Here is a 15,320-nt window from a genome sequence, read left to right on the forward strand (position 1 = left end):
GTTGCTCGTCAAGGGCGGCGAGAGGAACTTGGCATCCGCCTATTGAGCACGAGCCGAAGCAGGAATGGCTCTTTGGGCAGAGTCGGAGCTGCATGAATCCGCTGCGGCCGCGAACGAGACGCCTTGACACGGTTCGTCGGTGCCAAACCAGCATGGTTTCGAGAAAGAGATGCATTTTGATACCCCTGAAGATGGGACCAAGGCTGCAAGCTTTGGTCGGGTCAGACGGTGCGTTCCAACGGTGACTGGATTCAGTCCCGGCGCTATAGAGGATAGATAGAGAGGGGCCAATACAGGCGTTGCCGGGGGGTGTTGGTGTTGGCGGCGCGGCCGGTGTCATCACAGCCAATCCTACCGCGAGGGGGGGAGTTCGCCGTTCTTGGACACGTCCTGGGGGAGGGCAGCCTAAGTATATACCTATGTAAACACACAATTGACTTCCAACCTGGACTCTCGTCAGCATCGAAGCGTATGGGACTAGTTGGTGAGTTTATCTTGCGCCAAATCCGCAGCTTGTCAGTGTTTCGGCACAACCCCCTTCAACGCCAACACAACCACGCCATGAGCGAGGAGAGCCCCCCTGCGCCGTAAATCCGAAGTCAGATACGAATGGAGAATAAGCCTCAAATGCCTTCAGTAGGCAGACAAGGCGGGACCGGTTGGGGGTAAGACACCACCACTACCGAACTCGACGTCCGGCTGGCCCGCAGTGTGCAAGTCGGGCTGTTTGTGTGCGTGCTCTTAGCCCCTCTCAAGATCCTCTCTCGATCATACTCGTACTCGCTGATGTGTATGGTTTATGACGGTGGGGAAGAGATGAGACAAGAGAGGCGAGCACCGTCCTTCTGCCCGCCTTTCTTCTCCTTTGAACTGGTGAGGTATCTATCATAGATCCCTTGAACTAGTGAGATATCTATCATAGAGAGCAATGCGCCTTGGCGTCAAAGCATGCATAAACACAACACGGTGATGGAGCCCTCCCTCTCAACAAGATACACAAAAGAGAACAAGGATCTCGATGTCTGTCTATTGTATTTTTATATCTCATTTTACGCGCCGCTGCCTCACCCACCTCAACCAAACACATCTATCTATCCTCACCCAACCCCGGCCAAGCCCCAAACACACGCCGGCACCATCACTCACCCACCCCCATCAGAAAACAGCTAGCAAGCTACGCAGCCCACCTTTCCAACCCCTTGAGCACACACCCCTCCCCACCCTGCGCCCTCTCGACAAGCCGACCGACAGTGAACACCGTCTCGCCCTCGCGCTCCAGCACGCGCGCGACCTCGTCCGCGCGCGCGGCGTCGACGGCCAGCACCATGCCCAAACCGTTGTTGAACGCGCGGGCCATCTCGCTGGGCTCGACGTCGCGGCCGAGCCAGGCGAAGACGGGGGGCCGCGGCCAGGCGGCGACGTCAATCTCGGCAGCGAGGTGGGGCGGCAGCATGCGCGGGACGTTCTCGACGAGGCCGCCGCCGGTGATGTGGGCCATGCCGCGGACGGCGTCGGCGGTGGCGGCGAGGGCGGCGAGCAGCGGGCGGACGTAGATGCGGGTCGGGGTGAGCAGGGCGTCGCCGAGCGAGGTGCCGGGCTGCCAGGGGCAGGGGTCGGCGTAGCGCAGGCCGCGGGCGGCGACGATGCGGCGGACGAGCGAGAAGCCGTTCGAGTGCACGCCCGAGGAGGCGAGGCCGAGCAGGACGTCGCCCGGCCGCATGGCGTCCTTGCGCGGCAGGCGCTGGGAGGGCCGCATGACGCCGATGGCGGCGCCGGCGGCGTCGTAGTCGTCGCCCGTGTAGAGGTCCGGCATCTCGGCGGTCTCGCCGCCGACGAGGGCGCAGCCGGCTTGGATGCAGCCCTTGGCGACGCCCTCGACGAAGGAGGTGGCGACGGAGACGTCGAGGCGGGAGCAGCCATAGTAGTCGAGGAACATGATGGGCTCGGCGCCCTGGACGACGAGGTCGTTGACGTTCATGGCGACGAGGTCGATGCCGACCGTGTCGTGCTTGTTCATCGTCTGCGCGATGATCAGCTTGGTGCCGACGCCGTCGATGGCGCCGACGATGACGGGCGCGCCAGGGTGCCCGGCGGCGGACAAGTCAACTTCGCCGCCGAAGCCGCCGATGATGGCGTCAGCGCCTGGCCGGCGGGTCGAGGCGACAGCGGCCTTGATGCGGTCGACGAGCTCGTTGCCGGCATCGATGCTCACGCCGGCCTGCGCGTAAGTGAGCTTGACGGAGGCTTCGGCGGTGCGGAAGGCGCGGTGGGCGATGTCCCTGCGGTAGTACATGCCCTCAAAGTTAATCAGCTGGACGCCCTCGTAGGCCTTGTCGACGGCGGTCCGCAGAGAGTCGCCGACGGCGTTGGCGGCGATGACGCGGCCGCCCGAAGTCAGCAGCGCGTCGCCCGAGAGCTTCGTGCCGGCGTGGAAGAGGGTGACGTCCCCAGGCGTGTCGGCAACCCGCATGGGGATGTTCTTGGGGTAGGACGCCGGGTAGCCCGGGGCGGCGACGACCACGGTCGCACTGAACTTGGACGAGACCTTGACCGGGATGTCCTCGAGGTAAGGGACGGGCCCGGCGCAGGCGTACATGATCTTGGCCAAGTCGGACTCGAGCAGAGGGAGCACCGTCTGCGTCTCGGGGTCGCCAAAGCGCACGTTGTACTCGAGCACCTTGGGGGTGCCGTCAGGGGCAATCATCAGGCCGGTGAAGAGACAGCCGCGGAAGGGGAAGCCGTCCTTGCGCATGCCGTCGATGGTGGGCTGGAGTATCTCTCGCTCGATGCGGGCGATCAGCTGCGGCGTGGCCAGCTTCGTCGGCGCGTAGCAGCCCATGCCGCCCGTGTTGGGGCCCGTGTCGCCCTCGCCGATGCGCTTGTGGTCCTGGGCGGGCGGCAGCGACTTGATGGTGGTGCCGTCGCAGAACGACAAGATGCTTAGCTCGTCGCCCGTGAGAAACTCCTCAATGACGACCTCGTCGCCGGCCGAGCCGAAGGCCTTGTCCAGCATGATCTCCTTGAGGGCCTGCAGGGCCTCCTCCTGCGTCTGCGGAATGATGACGCCCTTGCCGGCGGCCAGGCCGGTGGCCTTGATCACGACGTTGTGGGTCACGGTCCGCAGGTACTGGCAGGCGGCGTCGTAGTCGGAGAAGTTCTCGTAGGCGGCGGTCGGGATGCCGTGCTTCTTCATGAAGTCCTTGGCGAAGGTTTTGCTGCCCTCCATGCGCGCGGCCTCCTTGGACGGGCCGAAGACGGGGATGCCGGCGGCGCGGAAGAAGCCCTCGACGCCGTCGACGAGCGGCGCCTCGGGGCCGGGAACCACGAGGTTGACGGCATTCTTCTGGGCGAGGGCGACGAGGCCCGGATAGTCGTCAGCGGCGACGGTGGTGTCGTTGGTGACTTTGGGCACGCGAGCAGTGCCTCCGTTGCCCGGCACGGCGATGATCGCCTCCACCAGCGGCGACTGCGCCAGCTTCCACGCCAGCGCGTGCTCGCGGCCGCCGTTACCGATCAGAAGGATACGAAGAGACGACGACATCTTCCTCTCCGTAAATTCACGTTGGGTCAAGTCGGACTGGTCCTGCTCTGCTCAGCATCGTGGCTTCTCCTCGACCCGCTCTGAGGAGCGGGAAATTTCCTGGGCGCTTTTTTCCAACCCCTCCCCCGCAGCGCGATTTCGGATCTGCCTTTAGCTTATCGGTGGGCGGACGCTGATTGGGCAATGGCTTGAAGGCTAGGTGCCTGAATGAACACCGCTCTCAGAGCCAGAGTTGGAATGGGAAGGCGCTCAAATGGTCTTTCCAAGTTGCATAAGTTGAGGCACAGATGAGGACAAGATCGGGCGCAGAGTGATTGTGCAAGGCAGGTATGAATGATACCTGGTGTTGGAAGCAGAGCCAGCCAGCTTCGGCGTCTCAGAAGACCCGTATCTGTTCCCAGCCGCACAGCGTCGAATCTCCAGTCAGGCCTTCGAGCTGTTCTGGGAGCGATGTCGACCCCCACATGTGGTAGGTAAGCAAGATACAAGGTAGTATGAGCTGTCTCCTCAATAACACCAACGAACTCGTGAAACACCAAGCTAGTGCTGCTGGCCTCGGCGGCCGGCCGCGGAACTTTTTCCCCTTGCTCACTTCTTCCATTAGTATAGCACTGCCCAGTGGGGGAGGGGGGAGGGACCACCAGCAGAGGCCCAATAACTACGCTATTCCGTGGCGACTGTGTATCATAAACCCCTGCAGTTATAAAGTTGCCGGGGTGGCACAAAATAGCAGCATCAACGGCACAGTCGGGGAGTGCCGGCCGGGCTGGATCCGAGATGCGGCGTGGCGGTTGCGGGTCGACAGGGTGAAATTGCAGGATTCCCATGGCCGGGTCTGACGGCTCAACAGGGGGTAACGACGTGCAGTGTCTCATCGGTTATCGCAGTAGTGATGAGATTGTGAGATAAGGTCTCTGCATCTACGGATATGTCTCTGCATCTAGTGTATGGATATGTCGGGAGACGGCCGGTGCTCGCATCGCCCGCATCGCAGTCGGGAGGAAGGCTGCAGCACCGTTGCGGCTCATTGGCTCCCGGATCCTTCACGTCATGTTCCCGGTCGGATGGACATTGCATCACATCACGATAGTCTTTGCATCGTCCGGCACAGCCGTCAAATACCGAACACTTGGCCAAGGCCATGCCCAGGCGAAAATATGCGGGCCGTTTCTCTGCTAGGCAGACGGTGGCTGCATCGAGCCTGACTATGGAGAGAGTTTGGCTAGAGTTGGGCGTCGTTCCTTGTGCACCCATACTTGGATCAGTCTGTACGCTTCCGGGCTGGCTGCTGGTGTTCGGGAGAAGCTGGTGGGAAAGCGATGGAAGACTGCATGCCTTGACAGTGAGCGGGGGGTCTTAGGCACCGCCAGTGCCACACCGGCAACCTCCGGCACAGGAGCCATGTGTGCACTCCTAGGAGTATGTAGTGTACAACAAACAAAACATGGATTTTCCTCGTTTGATAATGTAGTGTAGTTTGAGGCGTGGACCTAGAAACCAACAGGGGACCTCTGTACACAGTACCTTAGTTACACAGATCACAGGACAGGGATATTCGGCATCCTGCACCGTTGGTGAGGGCGGTCTTGTGTTGCTTGACAGGACCGCGGGGTCGCGGGGCATCGCCCGTTCCTGTGTCCGCGGCAGTGGCCAAGCTCACAGGAGAAGGCCGCTGGCGGGGCACTTTGGACGATCTCGTCGATCTCGTTTGCGATCCGGGCCAGCTGCCATCTCAAGCGCGTCGCTTTTGTCGCTTCGTGTGGGCTTCTGACTCGGAATGTTCGAGCAGCGTGGCGATAAACGCTGGGACGAATCATCCCATGCTGATCGTCAGGCGTCGGGAACTGAACCGTTCGTGGTGGTCCAGTGTATGTGCCTTCGGGCAGTTGTTGCTGGGAAGCCGGAGCTCGCATGCTTGGAGCAACGACGCATGTCCCGGCGCTTTAATTTGAGCGAACCAATTGATCTCGGACGCCTGTACAAGTTGACAGACACGAGCACGGTCGTGGCCGGGTTTGTCAAAGGGCAACTGCGGGGAAAGCCTTGAAGGAAGCAGGCATAACTCTCGTTTGGTTGGTGTGGTCTGTACCGGTCCCCGTGCGTCGGGTCTGACCCCGCGTGGATATGATGTCCAAGGTTGCTCGGCGCAGCAGAGGTTTCACTGCGAGCGCTAGAGTGAGTACCCGGCCTCGTGCCATTATTCCAAGGATACAACGGAATAGTTCAATCCACGTTGTTGTGGTGGCCAGCCGGGGCAAACCAGCGAGGTCCTCTCTCGGCTTGTCCATCAGGGCCATGGACAGCCCGAGTAGTCCATCGTCCGAGTTCTCATGACGCCCACGGCTCCTCGATGAGCGCTCATCCTCGACGAGCGCTCAGATCAAGGTGGTTTGTCGATACAAGCCGGCGCGGGGAGTGCCCGTAAGCAAACGCGTCGGACGTTTGTTGAACCAACGTCACCGTTGAAGAGTGCAGTTCCCTGGACACGGCGGAAGTTGCCCACTTGCTCTTCGGCGAGGGCCTGACTGCTTGGTTCGCTAGCCACGGTGCATACAGATGCAGCCGATCAGTGGACTAACTGGCTGGCCAGCCAATCCGCGCCGGTTGGGATACGGCAGGTTGTCATCGGTGGTACGGCGAAGAACAGGACCAGGGATGAACCGTCACCGAGCCGGCCAAACGAAGGACCGCTGCAACACGGAGTAACGTTGTCAGTGTACCGGAGACTGCGGTGCTCGCTGAAGCTTCCATGACCAATTCGGATATGCCTAAAAACAACTGTTGTGTTCCAGTGGTCAGTTGTTCGGGCCGGCCAAGGAGGAGGTCGGCCGTCGTCTTCGTCGCCAGAAACGGGCACGTCAAACTGCCAACAGGGGGGAAGGGGCTTGGCACGCTTGAGCGAACGGAATGCTCCGTAGCGTCATTGCCTTGCAAGTGGGGGACATCATTGACAGGGTACCTGGTAGCTACCGGGGCTGCCCGCAGACCGCGGATCTGTCAACCACTCAGATGTTGTTGCTGTTCAGGGGTTGCAGACAGCGCCCAGTCTTTCCACTGAGAGGCGACAACAATTTGGACTTGGCATGTCCAGCTCACAACACAGCAAGCACCGTTTGATGAGTCCCGTCAGCAGAGATGCTGTTGTTTTCCAATTGATTTCGCTTTCCCCCGGCGGGCAATTAAGCTTCTGCGGACCGGTTCTTCTACCCCCGGCACATTGCAATGTTACCGTCGTAGCTCACTCTGCAGCTGCAAACGTTAACAATTTCTGCATCCAGTGACCCAACCGCCTGCGCCGCCCTCAGCGGGAGCTTGAAACATGAAACAACAAGAAGGCGCAGAACTTAGACTGCCATCCATTTTCACTGCGGCTGCGCCGTCGCGGGCGGCTTCTTCCAGCGCCCAATATAGGACAGCCATGATTAAGGTTTGGAGGGGGTAGGGGTAGGGGGTTGGCCTTTGAGACAGGAACACCCCAGCGTTGCTACTTTGCCTGGGTGCTCCCTCCCTGCCCAAGTGCATCCGGACACCGTAAGCTGCTATGTCCGCCGCCTCCTCGACACCGTCTTCCACGGCCAGCGATGGGCCGCGGCTAGGCCAACCAGAGCATGCGGTTGGGCGGCATATGCGTGGTGCCGTTCGGTCGGTCGTGGCCAGCTTCCGCTCACGGTCTCACAACCCCGGGATCCCCTCCAGATGATGGATCCAGGTATCGAACGGCAACCTAGGTAGGTAGCCTACAGGTAGCCTACACCAGCCTCGCGATTCCCAGAAACTGCACAGCTGCTGTGCGCGGCCGGCTCGATCCTCGCCGGCCTTCTGTCTGGACCTCGTTGATCTCCACTTTCCCAAGTCCATCCATCCTGCCATCCCACCATGGCCCGGCTCCCTGCAGCCCAAGCTGGGATTGTCTCAAGCTGCTAGCAGTTGGACAGCAGCAGGACAGCAACAGCACGATGTCACTTCAACCCCCGCCGTGCTGGTGGGTGGTCTGCCACCGCTGGGGCTGTCGTCGTGTATAAACTTCTCACCTCCGCGGTGCTCTGCTGCTCCAGTCCGGTCTCTCTACCTCATCTTCACGCAAGGCAGCTTCCTTCCCTCCAGCTCTGGCTTCCTGGCTTCCTGGCTTATCCAGCCAGCCGCCAACCACCTCATTCGCTCAGGTTCCCCACGACCCTCGCTCCAAGCCTGCCTCGTGCCTGAAGATCACAGGTCCCGCCAGCTCGTTTGCACTCGTAGCTTAGACCTGCGCTCCTCCAAGTTAGTCGCTGTCCACAGAGACCTCCCCCACAGACCGGATATCATGAAAGCCGCCTTTCCACTCATTGCCTTGGCCGCCTCGGCCTGGGCTGCCAACATCCCGGCCAGAGAGAGGGCACTGGTTGAGAGGACGTATGGGAACTCCGGGAACTATGGGAGCTCTGGCAACTACGGGAGCTCCGGCGGGAACTATGGGAGCGGTGGAAACAACGACAAGCCCCACGAGGACTGCGACTGCGAGACGGTGACTACCAAGGTCATCGTGACCTACACCACCGTCTGCCCCGTCACCGAGACCGTCACCCAGTCCGGCTCCACGTACACCACGACGCACACCACGACCAGCACGGTCGAGACGATGGTCCCCACCACCGTCGTCGTCACCAGGACGGCGCCGCCAGTGACCCAGACGACCGAGAAAGGTAAGCAAGCTCGACCCATCCGTGGGAGCTCGGTCATGTCGGACCTGCATTGGCTCACACGTGGCTCGCAGTCGTCTACACCACCAAGACTGAGTTGTGTCCCGTCACTGAGACCAAAGTTGTCGGCGGCTCGACGGTCGTGATCACCTGGACGTCGACGTCGACCATCGTCAGCAAGGTGCAGCAGACACACACCGTGCTGTCGACGACGGTTGCGACCGTCACAAGCGAGGTCCAGCAGACACAAGTCGTGTTGTCAACGGCGCTTGCAACCGTCACAAACGAGGTCGAGCAGACGCAAGTCGTGGTGTCGACAGAGGTTGCGACCGTCACAAACGCCGTCCACCAGACACAAACCGTGGTGTCGACGGATGTTGAGACCATCACCACCAAGGTGCAGCAGACTCAGACTATCTTCACGACGTCTGTGGCGACTCAGTATGAGACCACCGACATCTACACGACGGTATGTTTTCTTCTTTTTCTTTTTCCTCCAACCCGCATCCTCTCCAGGACGGCACTGACACGCCGAACAGCTCAGCTACCCTGTCACCACCTACACCACCGTCTCCAAGGATACCACCATAGAGGTGACCAAGACCGACACGTAAGCTCAATCCATCTCCGTACCTAGCCTTCCTTACCAAAACAGAAAAAAGACTAACCCGCCCCCTTCCAGCATCACCGTCACCAACACCGACGTGCACACCGTGACCGCATGGATCCCCGTGACCGTCACCACGCACGTGCCCGTCACCGTCACCGTGCCCGTGACCAGCCAGGAGACGGTGACGGGCTACTCGACGGTGATCGTGTCGGCGGTCGACACGGTGTACGAGTCGAGCACGCTGCCGCCGACGACCGTCATCGTCGAGACCTCGTACACGCTGCCGCCCTATCAAACAACGTACATGATGTCGTCGGCGGACTCGTCGTCGGCCGATTATACCTCGGTTTATGGGTCGTCCGAGACCCCCTGCGAGACCGACACCATCTACAGCACCGTCACCACCACCGAGTACGGCATGTACAGCATGTACAGCAGCATGGCGACCACCATGGCCACCGTGACCACCACCGCCGCCGCCGGCGGGGCGGATTCGTCCTCCGCGGATTCGTCTTCGTATTCATCTGCGTACTCGTCCGCGGATTCGTCCTCGTCCTCTTCCTTCTCCGCCCCCTCGGGCTGGCCGTACACCTACCCCGCGGGCTCGTCCAACGGCACCGTCACCACCTCCGGCCCGCCGCCCATCGCCACGGCTGGCGCGAGCCGCTTCGGTCCGGCCGTCGCGCTCGTCGTCGCGGGTGTGCTCGGCGCCGCCGTGCTCATCTGAGCCGCCCTCCCTCCCTCAGTTTCGTTCCCCGATTCTCGGGGAATCCGTTCACTTCTCTATCTCTCTCTCTCTTATTGGTTGGCTTTTACCTTTGGTGCATGAATAGTGGGAGCGAGGCTATTCAACACGTCCCCCCTCCCCCTCAGCCTGATGAGCGTTTGGTTGGGTTTGTCATCCGCAAAGCGAGCGAGCGAGCGAGCGAGCGAGCAGGCAAGCAGGCGATGTCGCACTCCCTTTGGTAAAAATGCATTTTACTTCCGGTTCATGGAGTCGCTTGGGTTGGGTTCCTGTTGTTATCACTTGTTGCTTGCTTACTGCACAACGGAGCATATAACGGAAGGGTTGGAGGCGCAAAACATGCCGGGCACGGTCACTGTCTCAAGCCCCGCGCCGCACGGCGGAGCGGAAGTCGTGGGGAGCTGGTGTGCTGCCGCGGGACTGGGAATGGCACCGGCCGGTGGTCGGGAGACTGGTATGGATCGTGCCCGGGGGGAAGCAGGGGGCTCCTACTTTCTGGATGGTATTTGATGTGTGGGAGAGGAGCGGTGGGTAATGGGTATGGCTGAGTTAATGTTTCATGTGCATATACCATAGGGAGTATCACATAGAACGGAAATCATCGTTTATTAACCTGCTTGCACGGCACATCGCGTTTGGAAAGATGGACTGATGGCTACAAGATGATCTCTACAAGTTATCCTCGTGAGAAAAATTATGTTTTAACAAACTATCTTTAGAGAAGGACTACGGTAGCCGGGAGCATTTCTGAAATGGCATATAGATATCCGAGGTCCCAATTGTAATGTCATCAACCCCTCAGCTGGATTCGAGTTATATGCGTTATACAGGTGATGCAATTTAGAGGAGAGTCGAGGATTAGTGAAGAGATACTGCTACAGTGCATTGCTCCCTGCAACGCAAGATGGTCTAAGTGACAGAAGGGGGTCCGGGTATCTCAGGCTAACTGAGTGTGTTCTAGAACAACACGACAAGTATGGCCACTGCTGGGAGTGCCACGACAGAGAAGTGCAAAAACTCCCAACCCTCCCTGCCTGGGGACCCGACGCCCTGCAGGCGGAGAGTAAATGAGCGCTGGTGCTCTGGCAATAAAGCGGAACAGATGCCAGGCCCATGCGGAGAACGAGGTTGTTGCTCACCTCATGTTCGAGGCTCCCGACCTTAGATGCCTAGGTAGTCTCCGAGCCACCCGCCGCTTCTCGCTCATTCCCATGTTCATGTTCCTCAACTTCTTCCTGGAACCAGTCATCGTCCAGTAGCTCCTGCACCGTCGGCCGGTCCCGCGGATCCAGCTTCATGATCTTGCAGATGAAGTCCCGGTCCCGGTGGCTGATCTCAGTCCGCGAGGCCAGCTGGAACGGCTTGCGCTGCTCGGGGGGGAACGTGCTGATGATGTGTATGAGCAGCTCGAGGACTTCATCGTTTATCCCCGGCAAGGTCAGATATGTCTTCGGGTACGGCCCAAAGAACTGGTGGAAGCGAGTCAGGATCTTGTCGACATATAGCTCATGGTCGACAGGTACATCTGGGCGGAAGATATCGAACCCTTCGCCATAGAGGAGGGAGATGAGCTGTGATGAGAGAAGTTGGTCTACCGTCAGCTCCTGGGGTGTGTCGGGTGTCATCGGCCGAGCGTTCAACTTCATCGCGGGAACGTACAGTGGCACCAAAAGACCAGACATCGGCCGGGGGCCCAAATGGGAGGATTAAGGTTGTCTCGGGGCTCCGGAAGATCGGCGTTCCAAGGGGGTAGCCATTCACGGCGTACTCACTGTCGACAGAGACAGTGTTCCCAAAGTCAGCCAAACAAGCATCCTTGAAGCGCATGTTGCCGTCGCCGCCCTCGCTGGGAGAGAGATTGACCATGATGTTGTCAGGCTTCACGTCTGCGGCGCAGTCAGAGATGAGCCGCAAAAGGTCAGGGAGGCATGGATGGCAGTTGCGGATTCTCGAACGCACCTGTGTGTACATAACCATTCTCGTGCAAGATGCGTAGCGCTTCGAGAACGCGCCGTGCAACATGCCTGATCTCACGTGCCGAAAGTCCTTTCTTGTCTGCGACCTCACCGACATGGGAGTCGTAGTGCTTGAGGACGAGGGCGGGCGGGTCCCGAGGCTCTTGAATTTCATCGATCAGAGCTCGGAATGGAACGGTGGCATCTGGGAACCGCTTCAAGATCTGGCGCTCGTTTTCCAAGCGCGCATGGCGGATGGCTTTGATGATGACTGGTTCTTGCTGGGTGTTACTGGAGAGGACGCCGGTCAAACGCCGCCGTAGCCAGCGCAGCAGAACAAGGGCTTGTGAATGGGAGCGTGAAGAGAGACAACCAACCTGGCGAGCCAGACCGTCTCGTACAACTGCCTGGTGAGTGTGTACGTCCCGAGTCTCCCTCGCAGGCGCTGGCCGATGTTGAGGGCCGCCGTAGTCATGGCGCCGCTGGCATGCTCAACCTTCCCAGTCAACGGAGGATCGAACGGGTGGGGATATCTCAGTCAAAGTGCGATAGACGCGATAGTCAAGCTGGTCCATTCGCAGGAACGCGCGATGCATGTCGGCGCGTCTTGAACTCGCGGGAGCACGTGAACACGTGTGTGATTCAACCCTCCTTCTCTTCGGCCAATAACTTCGAAATCTCTGGCACTCTCAGGTTGAACAAGGCCCGTTGGACCAGCAACCCGAACAACCCGAACAGGCTTCAGATGGAACTGCGCAAGTCTCCAGCCCATTCATGCTCACGCCAAGACAACAGCCCGTATTCGTTGTGCAGGAACTGTGATCGGCAGTCGTCAAGAACCCCTAAGGATAAGACAAGCAATCTGATTGGGAAAGCGGGGGAAGATCGTTGAGGGCCCCGGTCTTGACAAACAGCACTGGGAAAGCGGGCATGCATCACGATCCTCCGCACAGGCGCACAGGGCTGCATTCGTGGGCGGATGGGCCTCAGCCTCTGGGAGACACGAGATGGCCGTGCCGTTCAGCCGACGACAGGACCATTTAAATATAGGGCGGTGAGCTGTCGGCACCCTCTGACGTGTTACCCGGCCATCGGCGAACACGAGGTATTAGGCAGACAGTGGTGATGTCCATGCTGACAGTGCTGACCTTCCCACTGGCGCCATAAACTTCCCTTTTACCCCGGTCGGTGGGTTCCTCGCCTCGTATCCTGGGTCGAATGATCGGCAGGCTTGGGCAGCTGACATGGTCCATTTAGTGAGGCCGTCTGCTCGCCAACAACAACACGAGCCATGATGTAATATGTGCCTGTCAGACGGATTGGCTCCTTCCCGTTGATCATCCGATCTGCTGCGTGTTTGCTGCCCGTTCGTTCTATATAAGTTAGGAAGGCGCATCCGGCTTCAATGAGCTCTTCGCCTTGATCAAGCCCAGTTCTGGTGTCCTCGGTAGGTGCCTTCCATTCTGGGTTCTGGTTCAAGTTGCCCGGGCGGGAATTCGTCTGTACAGAAGAACACTGCCAAGCATCAAACATGTTCCTCAAAGCCGCCCTCTCCACTGTCTTAATAGCCGGCTTGGCGCAAGCCTCGCCCGTGCCCGTCGAGCGCCGGGAACTCGGAGGTGTAAGTTTCAAGCAACCCAGTTCTTACATTCTTACATTCCCGTCTTTGATTCCCCGAACCCGGTCTTACAACTCACGTCCCGGTAGATTCTCATCTGCAACGAGCCAAACGCGCAAGGCCACTGCGAGTATGGCGTGTACAAGCTCGAGACGTGCTACAACCTGCCGCCAGCGCTGATCCACAACGCGGCCACCTTCGCCCCCGACGGGGAGGCCTTCTTCTGCTACCCTTACCTGTGAGTCCTTGCCGGTGCAGGTGTGGAGCGGATATGATGAGACGGGTTGGTGCTGATTGTGAACCCGAAAAATAGCATGGAGTGCGGCGGCATCTGCACGTCGCCCGAGGGCTGCACCCTGGGCGCCGTGTCGTTCAACTATGAGCACAAGTTCAACTTGACGGCGACGGGCTGGAACAAGTATATCACGTCGTTCGACTGCCACAGCAACAAGACGACCACGCCCGAGACCTGGAGGAGGTGACGCCTTACCTGAAAGTACGTTCAGGGACCTAGGAAGCTCTGAGGTTTCCCACGAGATGCGCAACTCACTAGCTAGGTAGCCTTGTTCCGCCCGTTCGGCATTGGCATCGGTGTTCGGAGTTGGCCAGGGGGGGTTCAGCGGTCGCCCCAGCGATGACGGCATGGCGCTGTGGGCCCATCTTCTTATCCTCCCTCTACCCCGCCGTCGGCAGTCAATACTGCGTAAAAGGTGGGGTTGCAGCCGCCCTCTTCGACGACGGCAGTCAATTGGGATGTGGGCGGGGTAGCTCAGGCAAGCGGGATGGAGTTGGCAGCTCAAGGAATGTCTTGCAGGTTAGGTAGAAGGTAGAAGCATTCAGCTCGGAAATAATTAAACGTCCAGCTCTCTGCGTTCGTTAACACTCCAAACCCCTTTTGACTGCGACACACCTCTGCCTCACCACACCCCTTTCCCTCAACACAACACCAACAGCTCGCCATCGTCACCCAACCACCCAACAACCGTCCACTGCCGTTCACGATGGCCTTCACCACCAACGCCACCATCGCCTCCTTCGGCGGCAAGCTCTTCAAACTCTCCCACCAATCCACCACAACCGGCACCCCGATGGCCGTCAACCTCTACCTGCCGCCGCAAGCCCTCGCGAACCCGACCTCGCCAACCAAAGTGCCCGTGCTGATCTACCTGTCCGGCCTGACGTGCACGCCCGAGAACTGCTCGGAGAAGGGCTTCTTCCAGCACCGGGCGTCGCAGGTGGGCCTGGCGGTGGTGTACCCGGACACGTCGCCGCGGGGGCTGAACCTTCCCGGCGAGACGGCGTCGTGGGACTTCGGCGCGGGCGCGGGCTTCTACGTCGACGCGACGCGCGCGCCCTGGAGCGCGGGCTACCGCATGGAGAGCTACGTGGCGCGCGAGCTGCCGGCCGCGCTGTTCGGCGACCCGGAGTACGGCCGCTACCTCGACGGCGCGCGCGTGTCGATTACCGGCCACTCCATGGGCGGGCACGGCGCGCTGACGCTGTATCTCAAGAACGAGGGGTTGTATAAGAGTGTTAGCGCGTTCGCGCCCATCGCGAACCCGGTCAATTGTCCGTGGGGCCAGAAGGCGTTTGCGGGGTACTTTGGGGAGGAGGATAAGGAGGAGTGGAAGCGGCACGACGCGACCGAGCTGGTGAAGGGGTGGAAGGGCAAGGATCTGAAGGCGTTGGTGGACGTGGGCACGGCGGATAATTTCTATAAGCAGGGGCAGCTGCTGCCGGAGAACTTTGAGAAGGCGGCCAAGGAGGCGGGCGTGACCGGGTTGACGGTGCGGTATCAGGAGGTGGGTTGAGCTTTTTTCGTTTGCGCTTTCATCTCCTCATCTCCCTGTCTGGCTGCGCTGCGCGCTCTGATGCTGACTATGGCAGGGCTACGACCACTCGTACTACTTCATGGCCACCTTCAGCGACGAACACGTCGACCACGCGGCGAAGCACCTGGGTTTGTTGTAGGAAAGGTGCACGGGGTATGAAGAGGACAGCCGTGTCGAGCGGGGGGAGCCCAAGGAGGCATTGACATGACATGCTTCCGACCGGTCTCTTTATAAAATAAATAGAAAGTAGCTGTCGACCAGATACGTGAAACGGCAGGCAAAGTCTAGGAAATCGATATTCCAACAACTGCTCGGTCCCGCCTTCTGCCATGCAGAGTAA

The 15,320-nt window shown here is 59.8% G+C and overlaps 6 protein-coding genes across 6 annotated transcripts; 3 read left to right on the forward strand and 3 right to left on the reverse strand.

The window, feature by feature from the left end:
- Positions 1 to 747: 747 nt before the first annotated feature.
- THITE_2120081 (uncharacterized protein) lies at positions 748 to 3,651 on the reverse strand. Its single transcript, XM_003655825.1, has one exon. It carries the CDS (start codon positions 3,539 to 3,541, stop codon positions 1,175 to 1,177), a length of 2,367 nt encoding a protein of 788 aa, XP_003655873.1. The 5' UTR covers positions 3,542 to 3,651; the 3' UTR covers positions 748 to 1,174.
- Positions 3,652 to 4,653: 1,002 nt separating this feature from the next.
- On the reverse strand, positions 4,654 to 4,990 carry THITE_2120082 (uncharacterized protein). The gene has a single exon (XM_003655826.1). It carries the CDS (start codon positions 4,942 to 4,944, stop codon positions 4,747 to 4,749), a length of 198 nt encoding a protein of 65 aa, XP_003655874.1. The 5' UTR covers positions 4,945 to 4,990; the 3' UTR covers positions 4,654 to 4,746.
- Positions 4,991 to 7,844: 2,854 nt separating this feature from the next.
- THITE_2151546 (uncharacterized protein) lies at positions 7,845 to 10,191 on the forward strand (the record flags this gene model as incomplete). Its single annotated transcript, XM_003655827.1, has 4 exons — positions 7,845 to 8,223; positions 8,295 to 8,689; positions 8,760 to 8,830; positions 8,903 to 10,191. The coding sequence occupies 4 exons, from the start codon at positions 7,845 to 7,847 to the stop codon at positions 9,555 to 9,557; spliced, it is 1,500 nt and encodes a 499-aa protein (XP_003655875.1). The 3' UTR covers positions 9,558 to 10,191.
- Positions 10,192 to 10,490: 299 nt separating this feature from the next.
- THITE_2155823 (uncharacterized protein) lies at positions 10,491 to 12,516 on the reverse strand. The gene is made up of 4 exons (XM_003655828.1): positions 11,908 to 12,516; positions 11,535 to 11,821; positions 11,235 to 11,461; positions 10,491 to 11,146 (listed from the first exon to the last, which is right to left on the reverse strand). Exons 1-4 carry the CDS (start codon positions 12,003 to 12,005, stop codon positions 10,745 to 10,747), a joined length of 1,014 nt encoding a protein of 337 aa, XP_003655876.1. The 5' UTR covers positions 12,006 to 12,516; the 3' UTR covers positions 10,491 to 10,744.
- A 483-nt stretch (positions 12,517 to 12,999) lies between these two features.
- On the forward strand, positions 13,000 to 13,963 carry THITE_2171055 (uncharacterized protein). The gene is made up of 4 exons (XM_003655829.1): positions 13,000 to 13,151; positions 13,238 to 13,386; positions 13,462 to 13,644; positions 13,710 to 13,963. The coding sequence occupies exons 1-3, from the start codon at positions 13,062 to 13,064 to the stop codon at positions 13,628 to 13,630; spliced, it is 408 nt and encodes a 135-aa protein (XP_003655877.1). The 5' UTR covers positions 13,000 to 13,061; the 3' UTR covers positions 13,631 to 13,644; positions 13,710 to 13,963.
- A 136-nt stretch (positions 13,964 to 14,099) lies between these two features.
- THITE_60465 (carbohydrate esterase family 1 protein) lies at positions 14,100 to 15,285 on the forward strand. The gene is made up of 2 exons (XM_003655830.1): positions 14,100 to 14,950; positions 15,036 to 15,285. Exons 1-2 carry the CDS (start codon positions 14,150 to 14,152, stop codon positions 15,117 to 15,119), a joined length of 885 nt encoding a protein of 294 aa, XP_003655878.1. The 5' UTR covers positions 14,100 to 14,149; the 3' UTR covers positions 15,120 to 15,285.
- The last annotated feature ends 35 nt before the right edge of the window (positions 15,286 to 15,320 follow it).

Source organism: Thermothielavioides terrestris, chromosome 4, assembly GCF_000226115.1.
Source record: "Thermothielavioides terrestris NRRL 8126 chromosome 4, complete sequence".
Taxonomy (NCBI): Eukaryota; Fungi; Ascomycota; class Sordariomycetes; order Sordariales; family Chaetomiaceae; genus Thermothielavioides; species Thermothielavioides terrestris.

Coding starts and splice junctions, on each gene's coding strand:
- THITE_60465 (XM_003655830.1), top strand. CDS start 14,150: ATGGCCTTCACCACCAACGCCACCATCGCCTCCTTCGGCGGCAAGCTC. Junction 14,951..15,035: donor TGACGGTGCGGTATCAGGAG/GTGGGTTGAGCT, acceptor TGACTATGGCAG/GGCTACGACCACTCGTACTA.
- THITE_2120082 (XM_003655826.1), bottom strand. CDS start 4,944: ATGGCTCCTGTGCCGGAGGTTGCCGGTGTGGCACTGGCGGTGCCTAAG.
- THITE_2120081 (XM_003655825.1), bottom strand. CDS start 3,541: ATGTCGTCGTCTCTTCGTATCCTTCTGATCGGTAACGGCGGCCGCGAG.
- THITE_2155823 (XM_003655828.1), bottom strand. CDS start 12,005: ATGACTACGGCGGCCCTCAACATCGGCCAGCGCCTGCGAGGGAGACTC. Junction 11,462..11,534: donor GAATGGTTATGTACACACAG/GTGCGTTCGAGA, acceptor ACTGCGCCGCAG/ACGTGAAGCCTGACAACATC. Junction 11,147..11,234: donor TCTGGTCTTTTGGTGCCACT/GTACGTTCCCGC, acceptor CTCTCATCACAG/CTCATCTCCCTCCTCTATGG.
- THITE_2171055 (XM_003655829.1), top strand. CDS start 13,062: ATGTTCCTCAAAGCCGCCCTCTCCACTGTCTTAATAGCCGGCTTGGCG. Junction 13,152..13,237: donor AGCGCCGGGAACTCGGAGGT/GTAAGTTTCAAG, acceptor ACGTCCCGGTAG/ATTCTCATCTGCAACGAGCC. Junction 13,387..13,461: donor TTCTTCTGCTACCCTTACCT/GTGAGTCCTTGC, acceptor CCCGAAAAATAG/CATGGAGTGCGGCGGCATCT.